Here is a 17728-nt window from a genome sequence, read left to right on the forward strand (position 1 = left end):
ACATACCAATAGTCTGAAATTGATTAACTTTCAATTATATGGATCTCTACCGCCTTGAATTCAAAAGAAAACAGTGTACTACAAATTGAAAAATGCTGAAGTAAGAAGGCTGAGAAATTAAAGCACTTCAGAATGAGAATCAGTTTTAATATCACCAGTATATGTCATGAAATTTGTTAACTCTATGACAGTAGTACAATGCAATAAATGATAAATATAGAGGAAAACAACTGAGTTACATTAAGTATATATATGTCTATTAAATAGTTAAAATAAGTAGTGCAAAACGAAAAGTAGTCAGCTAGTGATCATGGGTTCAATGTCCATTGAGAAATTGGATGGCAGAGTCATAGAGTCATTGAGAAGTACAGCACAGAGGGGAAGAAGCTGTTCCTGAATCATTGAGTGTGTGCCTTCAGAATTCTGTACCTCCTTCCTGATGGTAACAATGAGAAGAGGGCATGTCCTGGGTGGTGGGGGTCCTGATTGATGGATGCCACCTTTCTAAGGCACTGCTCCTTGAAGATATCCTGGATACTACAGAGACTGGTACCCATGATGGAGCTGACTAATCTTAGAACTTTTTGCAACTTTCTCCAATCTTGTGCAGTAGACCCACCCCACCCCTGCCAGACGGTGATGCAGCCAGTCATAATGCTCTCCACAGTAGATTTGTAGAAGTTTTTGAGTGTTTTAGTTGACAAACCAAATCTCTTCAAACTCCTAATGAAATATAGCCGCTGTCTTGCCTTCTTTATAGCTGCTTCAATATGTTGTGCATATTTGTCTTTGAACAGAATTGTCGTTGAGCAGATTTGCTTTAATTGTTTGGTCTGTTGACTTATGCAAAATTGTACTCAGAACCTGCCTTACTGCTGGCAGAATCATTTCTGCTGCAATTGTATGGGGCTTTCCAGATTTATCAATGAGCAGTGAAATGTTGAATGAAGCACACAAACCATCTCTTTTTTGTTGTGAAGTGCTGGCAAACATGTTTTGAAGTGTTTTGCGTTTCTGAAAGTTTTCTTGAAGTGACAAAGAATAAGGCAATTTCTTGTTGGCATTATCAGAGTGTATTCTCTTCAAATGTTCCTAGACAGTTTTGTTGCCTCATTTGACAATACTTTCCACAGAGCAGACAGATTTTCTGCTGTTTGTTGCTTGGTGCTGGTATAAATCCATCTTTCAGATCCTCTGATCTATACTGTCTAAACTTCTGTTTCGTTGGGTCTGTTTTTGCCATTTTCATTATGGATTAATGACTACGATCAATCACCGATTGTTTAAGTCCAAACTCAAGCACTGCAGTCAACCAAGGGGAAAGTTATGACATCATCATAGCTCAGGCAATACCTGATTCTCTGTCTGAAGGTACATCAGCAATATCTCGGTTGGGCCATGGGCTAGAGAAATGCGTTCAAGACCATTTGAAAGGGCAGATTCTGAATATTAACCCACTGAACACCATACCCTAATTCACAGGAATTGTGTCTCTGCAGGATTAGAGTATGGGAATCATACTTGCTAATATATATTTTTTATTGAGATACAATACTGAATAGGCCCTTCCGGCCCTTTGAGCCGTGCTGCCCGATGCCCCAAATCATAGGACAATTTACAACGACCAGTTACGTTACCAACTGGTATGTCTCAGAATGTGGGAGGAAGCCCACGCGATCACAGGAAGAGCATAAAAAATCCTTACAGGCAGCGGCAGGAACTGAACCCATGTCACTAATACTGTAAAGCATTGTGCTAACCACCACACTACTGTGCGTACTGCAGTAGTGAACGGCAATAATGTGCAGACTAGGACCAGAAATAACATGATGTCATCAGTCCAGATTTCTCACGATAAGCCAACTACAGAAGTGCCACACTGCTTTTCAACAACTATAATGTGTTTGAGCAAAGTCTAAGAGAACGGTAGTTTAGCAAAAGATGAGATGATTGCATGATCATCATAATCAATTATGAGGCACTGAGGATTAACTTCCAAAGTAAATTTTATTCTTAAAAACATATATTTCACCATATACAGCCCTGAGATTAATTTTCCTGCGGGCATACTCAGCAAATCTATAGAATAGTAACTATAACAGAATCAATGAAAGATCAACCAGAGTGCAGAAGACAACAAATTGTGCAAATGCAAATATAAATAAATAGCAATAAATAGCAAGAACATGAGATAATGAGATAAAAAAAGTCTTTAAAAAGTGAGATAATTGGTTTTGGGAACATTTCAATGATGGGGCAAATGAGTATAGTTGTCCCCTTTTATTCAAGAGCCTGGTGGTTGAGGGTAGTAACTGTTCTTGAAGCTGGTGGTGTGAGTCCTGAGGCTTATAATAAGTATCAAATACTTATAATAAGTAATTCATTTTAAAAATTAATCCTGTAATCTCTCAACTGTTCCCCCCCCCCCCGCTACTGAGTGCCCCAACTGCCCCCTTTATCTTTATCATGCCCTCAGAAACTCTCACTGCCCTCAGGGGGACAATATCACCTACTTTAAAAACACTGCTTTATCACATTATATTTTACATATTCAAACCTTCTCCGTTTATATTTAATGTATTTTTAGAATGGTTATCTTCCTGGAGTTTACTACAATTTTCTGCATTTGTGATAGAATTAGTAATCAGTTTTATAGCAAGGCCACCCATTGCTCTATCTACAGGCCCTTTCACTTGCTCGGAACATGTTAGACCTTTTCATGTTAGCAGACTGACGCTCCATGTTGTGACAAGACCGATGCAAAGTGTGTGTCATTGTTTATAAAACTGATCAAGCCCATTAGAACACACTATCATTGCCTGCTATTTTTTATAATTAGCATTAAAACGTGCTACCAACTAAACTCCTTTGTGTTCCCAGCCCGAGCAGGGGAATTCACAGAATCAAATGGCACAAAGCAGATAAAGTCAGAGTTTCATAAGAGTTTGAATGAATGCTCTTTTTCCTGCAATGTTTTACTTTACAAATATCTGTCAAGTGCGGGTGTGAACTGCATTTCTCTTTACTGCACTGCTGGAGGGGGTCACTTTGGGGTTCAGAGTTATGGTGATCAAAGAGAAATGCTGCAGCTGAATCCGAGTAGGTCTGGGCATATTATTGATAAATATGTTTAATAAATAAATGATTGGATATCAGCTAAAAAATTCTTCTCTGGGAGGCAACATCTGGAATCCTGGTGAATTCTGAGTCACAGGCATACTATGAAGAATTAATTTGGAATAAAGATTTTGTCTCACTGGGGAGACAAAACAAGAGCGACACTTGGCCAAGAACACTGCGGGATACCTTGTAGGGGCTTCTTGTATCATCCTTTTCTTAATTTGCAATCAAGTTTGTAGACCAAGGTAAATGTGCGGCTCTGGGTCTGTATTAAATGTATTTAAAGCCTCATGGATATTGGATTCTCAGAACCAGCAGTAGCATAAAAACCTTCAGCTTCATGAGAAGAATACAGCTACATTTTTTTCTGTAAGGAACAGGGAAGGTTAATGAAATATTTAATAGAGTTGCTTAAAATAATGAAAGCTTTTCATGGACTAAATCAGGATAAACTGAATCTAGTGTGTCAGAGTGATCAAGAAGCAAAGCATACCAATTTAAGATAAGCTGTAAAAGAACAAAAGGGGAAATGAATGGAATTATTTAATGATGCAATTAAAAATGCTTTGCCTGCAAAGCTTATTACTTTCAAAATATGGGAGGAGAAACTTGGGTAGTTGTGGTATAAGAGCAGGAAAACAGGACTAATTGGGTTTTCAAACAGAAACCACAGGTGCTATATGCTGAATAAGTGTAGGATTCTAGTTATGGAAGATGCTATATAGGCCGATCTGGGGATGCACAAATAAAGGATGATAACAGAGAGGCTGTTTGTCACTTTAACTGACACAGAGGGCAAGGTGCTTGAGAAAAGGCCTCAGATCAATTGTTCAAATGTACAGGTGCTTCAGCATTAGAGCCTTGATGTGGCGATGAAGGAATGAAAATAATACACTTTAAAGAGATTATCCCTGGACTGAATATTTATACTCTTGACGCCAAAACAGTTTCTTCATTCCATTAAAATTCCACATGAGGCTTAAATATGAATTATTTATTGAAGAGTGCAATACAGTAAAGCCTAAACTTCCATTCTTTCTGCACTGAATCTGTACTGAAGCTGCTTATCAGGAAATAATATTGTGTAAGAGTACCTCTCACATTTGCTAAAATACTAATTTTACTGTATTTGTAACAAAGAAATCTGCTACCTGAAGGCAGGCCTTTCTCATGGTGATTAAGATCCATTAAAGAAAGTCAAATATTTTTTAGAGTATTTGAAAGATTTCTTAAAGGATGAGACACCAGCAGTAGTTTTCGAAGAAAGAGGTTCATTTAGATGTTATTCTTGGCAATATAGAGCCTACAATTTGTTTCAGATGTCGTTCTTTTGAATTCAGCATTGCAATATAAAATGCATTAGGATTGGATGTAGAAAATACAGTACATTTGATCAGATGAAGTAATAATTCTCAAGGCCGATTTACCCACTGAGCCAATAATACATTGAGATTTAGGAGTTGCAAAAAAAAAGAAAAATAAAGGCACGTGCTGCTTTTAGTTTTGTTCAAGTTGTCAACTGCAGATATTAACATATTCGCAAAGCCGTGTGTGTATAGACCACAGTGGATCATCCACTGGACCATTTTGTACCCTCTCCTGCACCAGTGGGACATCGCTATTGATGCCAGATGCCTTTAATACTGTAAAATAACCGTGTGGAATCTGGTATTTACAGCCTATTTGGCTGTAGAAGCCATCATAAAATGGTCCAGTTTAGGGGTGTCTCAAAGGTGATGCGCTTCCCAGGAGAGATCAGTAGAAAGACCCCTCCCACCCCTGTTCTTCTTTTAAATCATGCATCAGTTATTTTTTTTACTTCAAACTGAAAGAGCAGGTGGGACCACATTTCAAGGTAGCACTAAGAGATAGCACAAGACATCCCCTCTTCTGCACTGGAGAGTCAGCTGGACTATTTGCATGTTTTTCCGAGTGGGTTTCAAACCTACGATCTACTGACTTGGAAGTGGGAACGCTACCTATTAAATCACATACTGCTAACAGCATGTCTTAAGTTAGCAAACAGACCAGAGATCAAAGTTAGATTCAATCCCCGATTTTGCTGTTCTCCTAATTTAAGGTACTAAGGAATCAGATGTACTGCTTTGAGTTATAATATTGTAATCAGCAAGGCTCTTTGTTTCACTTGTACAAACTGCTTCAAAATGAAAGTACTTTGTGGGATTTGTTCTAGCCTATTTATATTCCCATTGATAACAGGGGCACTTTAGTTGTTGCTTTGCTGTGGTGCAAAGGCATAAATTGGTAGTGGAATCTGTGCAAATTGATGGATAAAGAATTATTTTGGGATAGGTATTGTAAGCTAGTGGTTGAACATTCAATCATGAATGTAAATAAAAATTGCTCCCTTGATGCTAACAGTAGTTTCAGTTACGTTTCTCAAACTTCATGAAAGCACATGATAAAGACATTATTACTAGGCTATGGCAAAAGGTCATAGACTGTTCAAAAACTTAGCTAGATTGCAAATTTAATACATAGAAATATGTAATTCAAGGAATGATAATTAAGGAAGCAACATTCAGTCAAAGTGATTTGATGTTTTGCATTTGTTATGCAACAAACTTCTCCCTTTATGTATTATTTCTGCTAGCCTGCAACCCCATCAAAGTATCAAAGTATCACAAGATTATAGAAGGCTACAACTCTGACAGAGTGGATTAACTTGTCATGCCATATGCTATGTTGTCCTATATCATCAATGGAAGAAGGATCAGATGTATTGAAACCTGTCTTAGTTTCCCAACCACCCCACCTCCCCAACCCATCACAGCCGAGTGATACTGAAACCACGGGCTGGAGATCAGACTGTAAGGCCTAGGTGGAATTCGAACCTGGGAGATGCCGGATTCTACAGTGGGTAATATCATGGGTGGTAGTCATCCAGCCATGTTGTTATTTATTACTGTATCTGAGAGTATCAGTGGTCAATTATAGATAGCAGTAATCATCTTAGTGTTTAAAATATTCTCTTCAATCAGAGTGGCACAGCTAGAAGGCTGCTGTCTCACAGCCCCAGTGGCCCCAGTCCACTACTGACCTCCACTGCTACTTGTACAGAGTCCACACGTTCTCCTCGTGAGCGTTCCAGTTCCCGAAGATGTGCAGATTGGGAGGACTGCCAGGGTAAATTGCTCCTAGGTGACTCTGGGTATGGGGTTGCAGGGTGGAGGGGGTGCAGTTGAAGGGAATGCCGGGAGAAGAAGCGTAATTGTGTAAAATAAGTATAAATGGACAGCGTGCGTTGTAAACGGTGAGCCAAAGTGTCTGCTTCCATCACCCATGATTTTATGAATTAACACTTGGAGGGGCAAAAGCTACAAGTGGATTGTTGAGTTATTGTCTCATTCTTGATAATAGTAGAGTGTGATTGTTAATTTGGTGTTTCTGTATTTCAGCGGTGTCAGACCTGGACAGGGAGAGTAAGCTAACAGTCCATTTCCGAATTCCATGGCATCAACAGAGAGATCTACTCCACCCGTCAACCAGACCACAATGTATAGAGGAACTTCACCAATGTGCCATTCAGAAACTACAGTCCCGACATAGAGGTAAGCACGAACATCTGGAAGTACTTTGTGATTATGGACAGCGTAGAGATCGTTCAAAGTTGATTCGGGTTAGGCTCCACTTTAAGGCTAGATGTGCTTGAGAATGAGATGCTTGGGAATGACACAAGTGGGTGGGATTAGATGAGATGTCTCTTGCAGAGAGGGCTCCGTAAATTGCTTCGGCTGGTGTAAGAAGTAAAATCTGGGGCTGTTGAGAGTGTGGGGAGAATAAGTTACAGGGAAAATTAGCAAGAGATGGGATTCCACCTTACCCTCAATCTTTCAAGTATTTTAGTAGGACACATGCATTGACTCCTGGTGGTCCGGTTGCCTACAAGTGCTCCAGACCCGAGTTGTTATTCATGAAGTGAATGGTTAAATAGGTACAGTGGTTGTAGAATTGTGATCTGGAAAACAGTCAACAGCCACAAGAGAGAAATTAGTGAATTATTTATGGAACAGGAACCCAATAGGAGTTAGGATCCTCAGGACCAGGAAAGCAGACACATTTTTTTGCTGTTTTTCTGCAGGGAGAAAATCACTCCCTTCTTCTGTGCATTATTTTCCATCATTGAAGCCACTGAGCACAGGGGTTGTACCAGAAATAGATTTGTCAGACCATATCGGGAAAATCAGAGGTGACATCAGTAGAAACAACTGCGTACATTATTAGGTTCTTGTCACTAGATCATTTGCTGATGAGAAGCAGAGAGATGCAAAAAAAGCCAATAGCTATTTTATACACGGTATTTCAAAACTGAAATCACTGTAGTTAAGTAACTGAATCCAGAAATCATCATAAACCAACAAATCAAATGTAATTCACCTGAACCAAGCCTGGTTATAGTAAGATCACATTGTTAGCAACCCTCAACTTATTGGCAAAGCTGGGAGGCTGGATGTGACAATTACAGACCGACAGCAGACTTACTTTATTTTGATTAGGGGTGCGTAACTTATTTCCATTTTGTGACGTGCCCATCATTGTGTTAATCTGAAATAAGATTATATTGTCTTCCATTCCCTCTCATTTTTGACCCTTGTCTCTCAAAAGAAATGGCCTTTGCTGAGTGGATGAGGACCTCATCTAAAGATAGAACTTGACCATTTCCTTGATAGAAGATCTGAAGCACTGAACCATTGTTTGCACCTTCACCAGGGATTCATCTCTGCAGGAATGTCACGGGTTCAAGTCTCACCCCAGATACCCGAGTCCAAAACTTAGGTAGGGATTCGAACATAAGGGTGAAAGATCTTCTTTCAGTCGCATGGATTTCTACTGGGTGCTCCAGTTCTCGATCTTGGGCCCAACATATTGACGAAATTACAAAGAAGTCATGCCAGTGGTTATATTTTATTACATATTTTGAGGAGATTTGGTATGTCACCGAAGACTCTAGCAAATTTCTACAGATGTACTGTGGAGAGCATTCTAACTGGTTCTACCACTGTCTGGTATGGAGGCACCAGTGCTCAGGATCAGAGGTTTGTAAACTTAGCCAGCTCCATCATGGGCACTAACTTCCCTACCATCAAGGACATCTTCAAAAGGCAGTGCCTCAGGAAGGCGGTACTCATCCTGAAGAGCCTTCACCGTCCAGGACACACCCTCTTCTCATCCACTACAGTGCAATGCATAAAAATTACTCTCAATTACAATAAAAAGTGTAAGAAGAGTGAAAACTAGTGAGGTAGTGTTTAGAGGTTCATGGATCGTTCAGAACTATGATGGCAGAGGGGAAGAAATTCTTCCTAAAACATTGAGTGTGTGTCTCCATTGGCTCCTCTCTGATGGTAGTAATGAGAAAGAGGGTACGTCCTGGATGGGGAGTGTCCTTAATGATGGATGCCACCTTTTTGAAGATTTCCTTGCTGATGGTGAGGCTGGTGTCACAACCACAGATTCGGCAGCGCAGTAGAAACGGCAATTGTGCTTGTGAATTTGCACGTGTCAGCTAATTATGATTTAATCATGATACTCTTAACTCCATACTTGTTGTTGTAGTGCTTGCCGAGACCTGGACAGAGCAGAGCAATGCTTCACTGCTGTTTTGCTTTCGGCCTTCCCTGAGATATTTAGACTTTCAAGTCAGCTGACTCTGCAGATCAGCGGTATTCGTTTAATGTTTAGATGTTCTTTTCAGCCGCAGTGTAGGCTTCGTTTTCCTCTTGAGAGTTTTAGTTAATGGCCCTGTTTGGCCTAGCGTTTACTGTTTGAATTTTCCCTTAACACTGTTCGGATTAAAGTCTGTGGACTATCAACCTGCTTCAGTGTCTCTCACTCCGCACTTGGACCATATCCGAACCCGGTAACAGCTGGTGCCCGTGAAGGAGTTAGCTGAGTTTACAACCCTCTGCAGCTTTTTCCAATCCTGTGCATTAGTGCCTCCATACCAGATGGTGATGAAACCAGTCAGAATGCTCTCCATGGTACATTCATTGAAATTTGCCAGAACCTTTAGTGACATACCAAATCTCCTCAAACTCCAAATGCAACATAGTCGCTGGCATGCCTTATTCATAATTGCATCATTTTGCTGACCCCAGGATAGATCTTCAGAGAGGCTGACAACCAGGAACTTGTGGCTGCTCACCCTTTACACTGCCGACCCCTCTATTTTTTCCTATTTTTCCCTTCCTGGTCCACAATCAATTTCTTGGTCTTACTGATGTTGAGTGCAAGGTCCTTGTTGCAACACCCCTCAACCAGCTGATCTATCTCCTGTACTCCCCTCCATCACCATTTGAGATTTTGCCAACAGCAGTTGTGTCGTTTGCTAATATATAGATTGGCCTAGCCACACAGTCATAGGGTAGAGAGAGGAGAGCATCAGTGATGTGTGCTTAGCTTGCTATGTGCCAGTGTTGATCGTCAGTGAAGAGGAGATGTGATTTCTGATCTGCACTGACTGTGGTCTCCCTACGAGAAAGACAAGTATTCAGTTGCAGAGGGAGGTACAGAGGCCCAGGTTTTGAAGCTTATTCATTATTACTGAGGGGATGGTAGTGTTGAACAATGAGCTCTAATCGATAAACAGGAGCCTGATCTGGGTATTGTTGTTGTCCAGGGGCTCCTAGGACAAGCGGAAAGCCAGTGAGTTTACTTCCACTGTAGATCTGCATAGTGGTAGGCAAATTGCAGTGGGTCCATGTCCTTGCTCAGGCAGGATTAATTCTAGCCATGACCAACCTCTCAAAACACTTCATCACCGTAGATGTGAGTGGTACTGGGCAATTGTTGTTGAGGCAGATCACCCTGATCTTCTTGGGCATTGGTATGACTGTTGCCCTTTTGAAGCGGGTGGGAATCTTTGATTGCAGCAGTGAGAGATTGAAGATGCCCTTGAACATCTTAACATCGATCTTTAGTTAAACATTTAATTAATAGTTTAATTAATTTTGAACAACGTTGTGAAATGAAAGGCCAGTTCCCATGCTGTACAGTTCTATATTCTATAAATGTTGGCCTTTCTAGATAACTATTAATAGCAAAACCAGTTCTTGCTACTTATCTCAAAGCTGAGATAAGTTAAGAATTCAGTTTAAAACTTGGCTAGTCTGAGTGAGACAGTGCTAAACTGGGCAAAGCACTCACCCAGTTCTGTGATAAAAAGCATTTGGCAATTTTATATAGTTATGATATTTACAGTGGCATGCAAAAGTTTGAGCACCCCGGTCAAAATTTCTGTTGCTATGAATAGCCAAGTGAGTAAAAGATGACCTGATTTCCAAAAGGCATAAAGTTAAAGATGACACATTTCTTTAATATTTTAAGCAAGATTACTTTTTTACTTCCATCTTTTACAGTGTCAAAATAACAAAAAAGGAAAAGGGCCCGAAGCAAAAGTTTGGGCACCCTGCATGATCAGTACTTAATCACACCCCCTTTGGCAAGTATCACAGCTTGTAAACGCTTTCTGTAACCAGCTAAGAGTCTTTCAATTCTTGTTTGGGGGATTTTCGCCCATTCTTCCTTGCAAAACGCTTCTAGTTCTGTGAGATTCTTGGGCCGTCTTGCATGCACTGCTCTTTTGAGGTCTATCCACAGATTTTTGATGATGTTTAGGTCAGGGGACTGTGAGGGCCATGGCAAAACCTTCAGCTTGTGCCTCTTGAGGTAGTCCGTTGTGGATTTTGAGGGGTGTTTAGGATCATTATCCTGTTGTAGAAGCCATCCTCTTTTCATCTTCAGCTTTTTTACAGACGGTGTGATGTTTGCTTCCAGAATTTGCTGGTATTTTATTGAATTCATTCTTCCCTCCACCGGTGAAATGTTCCCTGTGCCACTGGCTGCAACACAAGCCCAAAGTATGATCGATCCAACCCCGTGCTTAACAGTTGGAGAGGTGTTCTTTTCATGAAATTCTGCACCCTTTTTTCTCCAAACATACCTTTGCTCATTGCCACCAAGAAGTTCTATTTTAATTTCATCAGTCCACAGGACTTGTTTCCAAAATGCATCAAGCTTGTTTAGATGTTCCTTTGCAAACTGCTGACACTGAATTTTGTGGTGAGGACGTAGGAAAGGCTTGCTTCTGATGACTCTTCCATGAAGGCCATATTTGTGCAGGTGTTGCTTCACAGTACAACAGTGCACCACCACTCCAGAGTCTGCTAAATCTTCCTGAAGGTCTTTTGCAGTCAAACGGGAGTTTTGATTTGCTTTTCTAGCAATCCTACAAGCAGTTCTCTCGGAAAGTTTTCTTGGTCTTCCAGACCTCAACTTGACCTCCACCGTTCCTGTTAACTGCGTTTTCTTAATTACATTACGAACTGAGGAAACGGCTACCTGAAAACACTTTGCTATCTTCTTATAGCATTCTCCTGCTTTGTGGGCATCATTTATTTTAATTTTCAGAGTGCTAGGCAGCTGCTTAGAGAAGCCCATGGCTGCTGTTTGAAGATTGACAAGGTTTGAAGAGTCAGGGTATTTATAAAGCTTTGAAATTTGCATCACCTGGCCTTTCCTAATGATGACTGTGAACAAGCCATAGCCCTAACAAGCTAATTGAGGTCTGAAACCTTGGTAAAAGTTATCGGAGAGCTCAAATCTCTTGGGGTGCCCAAACATTTGCATTTTTCCTTTTTCTCACTCTAACATTGTACAAAAAATAACACACTGATCTTGCTCAAAATGTTGAAAAGAATGTTTTATCTTTAACTTTATGACTTTTGGAGATCAGTTCATCTTCTACTCACTTAACTGTTCACAGTAACAGAAATTTTGACCAGGGTGCCCAAACTTTTGCATGCCACTGTATATGTTAATTTGTCATGCATGTGTTTTACCGTGCCCAGTTCAGACACCTGGGGAATTAACATTGGAACTAACATTGACAGTTTCCAGATGTTGCAGGGTTAAAGAAAGAGTCAGGGAAATTTGAGTGTAGGAGCCTTAGTCGCTTTGATGAGATCTTTAAACTTCTAGCCAGGTCCCAAGTTTGATCTGACACCAGTTCCCAACATCTTGCCTTGGCACTTTTCAGCCTCCGAAATGAAAGAACAGTTCTCGTCTCTTTTATTAGTACATTCAAGGTTTCCTCAGAGAAACAGATGCTCTTCTTGCAGCACTTCTCCTCTCGGTTTGCCTACTGAATTCTTGTTTGCTGCCACTTAGGCAAACTGCAAACTTTGATTCCCTGCCCTCAGTTGGAGTACACCTGATGGGTAGTGTAGCAGCACAGCGCTATTACAGCTTGGGGGCGCCGGAGTTCAGAGTTCAATTCCAGCGTCCTCTCTAAGCTGCATGTGTTTCTTCCAGGTGCTCCAGTCCAGTGGGTCAGAAGGTTAATTGGTCATTGTAAATTGTCCTGTGATTAGGGTCGGGTTAAATAGGCGGGCTGCTGGGCAGAGTGGTTCATTGGGCTGAAAGGCCTGTTCCACACTGTATCTCTAAATAAAATAAATCAGACAGGCAAGGAGAAGAAAGAAAGCATGATATTCAAATATTGAGCAAGATTTGATCAGTAACATACTGATTCTGGATCATGATGGAATACGTATATTTGTGTTTACCTGGATATGAGTGTCAATTTAATGTTTCAGTGATATAGACCAATTTCTTAGTCAGTAAACCAGTTTTAGAAATGATTTCCTGTTATCAGATTATCTTTCAGTGCTCAGTATTTAAGAGATGTAGGACTATACATCAATACGTAGGCCAATATATATAATATTTAATGTGGCAGATTTCATCGTCAATTCACTGATAAGGACAACCTTTGAACCATGTGCAAGAACAGCTCCCATCATAGCTAACATCAGCTAGAGTTTCTGGACGTGAGCTCTGACAGTATAATTTGTAATGTGACAAACATTAATTAAACCCTTTTGTTCATACTGTATAGCCTAAGTTATTTGTGATAAGTGTTTCCCTTTTTAAGAACACTTGGTGTTTTTATTTGTTCATCCAGTTGTGGAATAGTGAAAGAATAGTGGAGCTTTACCTCACTGGTGTAGCCATTGACATATTAAGCACTTGTAGTGTGTGTTCTGATCTTCAGTGAAAATGCATTCTCTCCCAATGAAAAGAGAATTTGCTCAAACTCCGTAGTGGGGCATTTTTCACTATGTACACCCACTGCTCTATGACCTCATGAGAGCGGATTCCTAATTTGTTCCAACGAATATTGAGCTAAGTATCTGTGTATGTGCCTGTAAATATTAAAAACATACATCCCTCGGGGGATACCTACCTTGCAAGTACTGATGTGTAACTGATGATAGTAGCTGAACAATCCATTTCATTTCATTGCTGACTTCTATTTCTTTTGAAGAAAATTGGTGATTATAAAAAGCAAACTGAACACATTTTACATTATTGAACAAAGTTGAAGGTCCATCCCAATAATCTGAATTGGGTTTGTGACCATTTTTTATGTTGAAACCATTGAGCTCCTAGTCACCATTACTCTTTGTTGTGTGAGGGCTCTGATAGAACTATATCTTTCATGGACAGCAGTTGTTGTTGTAAATCATGTTGTAATGGCGGCATAGTTCACAGCTCTCATTGGTATACATTTCACATCATGCGGATTAACAAGGGCAAGGTCAAATAAAACCAGGAGCCTGTCGCTGTTACCAGTTGACATTGAATCTGATCCCAGGTTCTTTGATTTGGGTGACACCACTTTATCACAAATAGCAATGCTTGTGAGTATAGCTGGTAGTGCTGGGATTTATCGTGGCAAGCCTAGAATTGTTCAGCTTTGGCAACATTTGGATATACCTGGGAAACAGATACATCCTAAAAGCCATGTTTCATCATAGTGAGGTTGATTCTGTGAGCAGAAATTTCAAATAATTATTTTTGAAATTTGGGAAGTTTCCGTAATACATCATCACCAGTGAAGGTCAACTTTACAGAGAGACACCATCCTTTGACAGGAAAAGACCGAATGGCAAGAACAAAGTGGAGTAGTAAGTTTTAACTGCAATGACAATGTGTAATGGCAATCAACTTTTTCATATTTCTGAAAATGTATTGTATGAAGTTCGTTATTGGATTCAGGCTTGGGAAGTGCCGCAGAGTAAAGATAATTTTCTAAATTTGAGTTTAGATAACACGGAAGATGCAAGATAGAATATCTTCTGTACATCTGTTTGTTCTTCCAAGAACAACTCAAAATCTGCATGCTATTGGAGTCAGGACTGTACCATTTTTGTATTCAGCCCAATCTGAAGATAACCCAACTGAAGGCTTCGTATCGATGAAAATTGCAAAAACTGATGAAAAATTGATGACAATTTCAGCAAAAAGATCCCTTTTGAGATCTTCATTCACCAGCTGAATTTTCTACACCAAAGATGACATAAGACCTTAAGATATAGGAGCAGAATTAGGCCATTTGGCCTATCAAGTCTGTTCCACTATTTCATAATGGCTGATCCAATTTTCCTCTCAGCCCCAATCTGCTGTCTTCTCCCGGTTTCCCTTCCTGGCTTGACTGATCAAGAACCTATCATATACATTATGATATACATAATGCCATAGATACATAAAGACTTGGCCTCCACAGCTGCCTGTGGCAAAGAATTCCATAGATTCACCACTCTCTGGCTAAAGAAATTCCTCCTCATCTCCATTCTAAAAGGATGCCCCTCTATTCTGAGGCTGTGTCCTCTGGTTTTAGACTCTCCCACCATAGGAAACATCCTCTCCACATCCATTGTATCAAGGCCTTTCACCATTCGATAGGTTTGAATTAAGTCACCTCTCATTCTTTTGAATTCCAGTGAATACAGGCCCAGAGCCATCAAACGCTCTTCATATGACAAGCCGTTCAATCCTGGAATCATTTTCGTGAACCTGTTCTGAACCCTCTCCGATTTCAGCATGTCCTTTCTAATATAAGGAGCCAAAAACTGCTCACAATATTCACCAGTGCTTTATAAAGTCTCAACTTTACATCGCTGCTTTTGTACTCTAGTCCTCTTGAAATGAATGCTAACTTTGTATTCACCTTCCTCACCACAGACTGAACCTGCAAATTAACCTTCAGGAAATCTTGCACAAGGACTCCCAAGACCCTTTGCATTTCAGTTTTTTTTTGTTTTTTCTCTCCATTTAGAAAATAGTCAACTCTTTCATTTCTTCTACCAAAGTGCATGACCATCCATTTCCTGACACTGTATTCCATCTGCAATTTCTTTGCCTATTCTCCTAATCTGTCTAAGGCCTTCTGTAGCCTCTCTACTTCCTCAAAACTACCTGCTCCTCCAACTATCTTCACTCAGTGACCGCTTCATTAGGTAACTCCTGTACCTGATAAAGTGGCCACTAAGTATATGTTTATGGTCTTCTGCTGCTGTAGCTCAACCACTTCCAGATTCAATGTGTTGTGCATTCAGAGGGTTCTTCTGCATGCCACTGTTGTGATGTATGGTTATTTGAGTTACTGCCACCTTCCTAACAGCTTGAACAAGTCTGGCCATCCTTCTCTGACCTCTCTTATTAACAAGCCATTTTCTCCTACAGAACTGCTGCTCACTGGATTTTTTTTTTGATTTTTCATATCATTCTCTGTAGAGGACTGTTGTGTGTGAAAATCCTAGGAGATCAGCAGTTTCTGAGATACTCAAACCATTCCATCTGGCACCAACAGTCATTCCACAGTCAGTCACTTAGATCACATTTCTTCCCCATTCTGATGTTTGGTGTGAACAACAACTGAACCTCTTGGCCTTGCCTGCATGCTCTTATGCATTGAGCTGCTGCCACATGATTGGCTGGTTAGATATTTGTATTAACAAGCAGGTGTACAGGTCTACGTTATAGAGTGGCGATTGAGTGTTTGTTTCACATTCACACACATTGAAAAAGTACACCATTTAAACTAAATCATTCCATTATATTTTTAAAGTTCTAATAATTTATGGGAGATTTTAAGTGACAATACTAGGAAACAAAAACAGTTAAGCACCATTAATTTAAACAACAGTGAATATTAACTCAGGTATTTAAAATATATGTAAATTCACTGTCTGTACTCCACATTATTGGAATAGGGTGGTGAATTTGTGGAATTTGTTACCACAGGCAGCTGTGGAGGCCAGGTCATTGGGTGTATTTAAGACAGAGCTTGATAGGTTCATGATGGGATATGGCATCAAAGGTTACAGGGAGAAGGCCAGACAGTGGGGCTGAGGAGGGGAAAAAGGATCAGACATGATTGAATGGTGGGGCAAAAATCAATGGGCCAAACGGCCTATTTCTGCTCCTATGTCTTATGGTCTTATGATCTAATAGAACCATTGAACATGCAGTAAGTCAAATCATGTGTAGGTACGCTGCCCAAACTTCTCAGCCTAACTACTGATAAATTGCAGGAAGTTGGCACTTCACACCTGGACTACAGAGGGAATCCAACAACAGAGTACAGTTGGAATGATACTGATGAAAACCTTTCAGGAGATTTGGAACTTCCACATTCACGTACATGGACCTCAGACTTTCTGTTTGGTCCTGTGGCAAAAAAGCTATGCTTCCCTGCTCTTCTTGTATCTTATACGCACAATAATGGTCTTCACCTTGTATTCCTTGGATTTTCTCTGGACCAATTTATGAGAAGAGGGAAGTGAAAGATGCCATCTACTTTCCAGTTCTTTGGCTGAGCAGTTGCCATTTGTCCCTTTGAGGTTGCAAAGTGGGATTATTTCAAGATCAATTCAGCCTGGGTCATACGGAGGTTAGAATGAAGTTTTTCAACCTTTTCCAAACTGTGGTCAGCTCGCTGAAGCCAGTTAGAAACTGCTTTTAGTTGTTGGATAGTTGTTGGACAGTGGTGGGGAAGAAAACTTGATGTGAAATAATTCACTGGGAAACGCTGGAAGTGGCTCCCAGAGTGCAAAGGGCACTGCGATTGCCACATGCGGCAAAGCTGACCCAGCCTACCGAGAGTCGAGTAGGTTGGCACGGCAAGAGGGGGGATGAATCTGTTCAGGCAAAGAAGTCCATGGAAACAACAACCAATGATCAGAAAAGGTGAGCAATAGTTCATTGCCATTTGTTTTGCACAGCTGACCTGTTAAAATTCCATAAAATTCAAAATTCTAGCATCTCATTTCTCCCCATATTTCAGAATCAGAATCAGGTTTTGAATTGAATTGACTTTATTTCTTACATCTTTCACATACATGAGGAGTAAAAATCTTTATGTTACGTCTCCATCTGAATGTGCAATGTGTAACTTATAATAATTTGCAATAAAGAGTGTGTACGATAAGATATACAACAGAACAATCAATATAGCCCGGAAATACAACTGTGTCAGTGTGAATTATTCAGTCTGACGGCCTGGTGGAAGAAGCTGTCCCGGAGCCTGTTGGTCCTGGCTTTTATGCTGCAGTACCGTTTCCCAGATGGTAGCAGCTGGAACAGTTTGTGGTTGGGGTGACTCGGGTCCCCAATGATCCTTTGGTCCCTTTTTACACACTTGTCGCTGTAAATGTCCTGAATACTGGGAAGTTCATGTCCACAGATGTGCTGGGCTGTCCGTACCACTCTCTGCAGAGTCCTGCGATTGAGGGAAGTACAG

The 17728-nt window shown here is 40.5% G+C and overlaps 1 protein-coding gene across 6 annotated transcripts in view; it reads left to right on the forward strand.

Annotated features, from left to right (window-relative positions):
* The window catches only part of nhsa (Nance-Horan syndrome a (congenital cataracts and dental anomalies)), a 463259-nt gene that overhangs the window by 350417 nt on the left and 95114 nt on the right, over nucleotides 1–17728 (forward strand). For all 6 annotated transcript variants that reach the window (XM_073045846.1, XM_073045845.1, XM_073045847.1 and 3 more), the window contains one exon: nucleotides 6540–6692. In XM_073045846.1, coding sequence (XP_072901947.1) covers nucleotides 6540–6692 — 153 coding nt within the window. The remainder of the gene's footprint in view (nucleotides 1–6539; nucleotides 6693–17728) is intronic.

Source organism: Hemitrygon akajei, chromosome 5 (assembly GCF_048418815.1).
Source record: "Hemitrygon akajei chromosome 5, sHemAka1.3, whole genome shotgun sequence".
NCBI lineage: Eukaryota > Metazoa > Chordata > Chondrichthyes > Myliobatiformes > Dasyatidae > Hemitrygon > Hemitrygon akajei.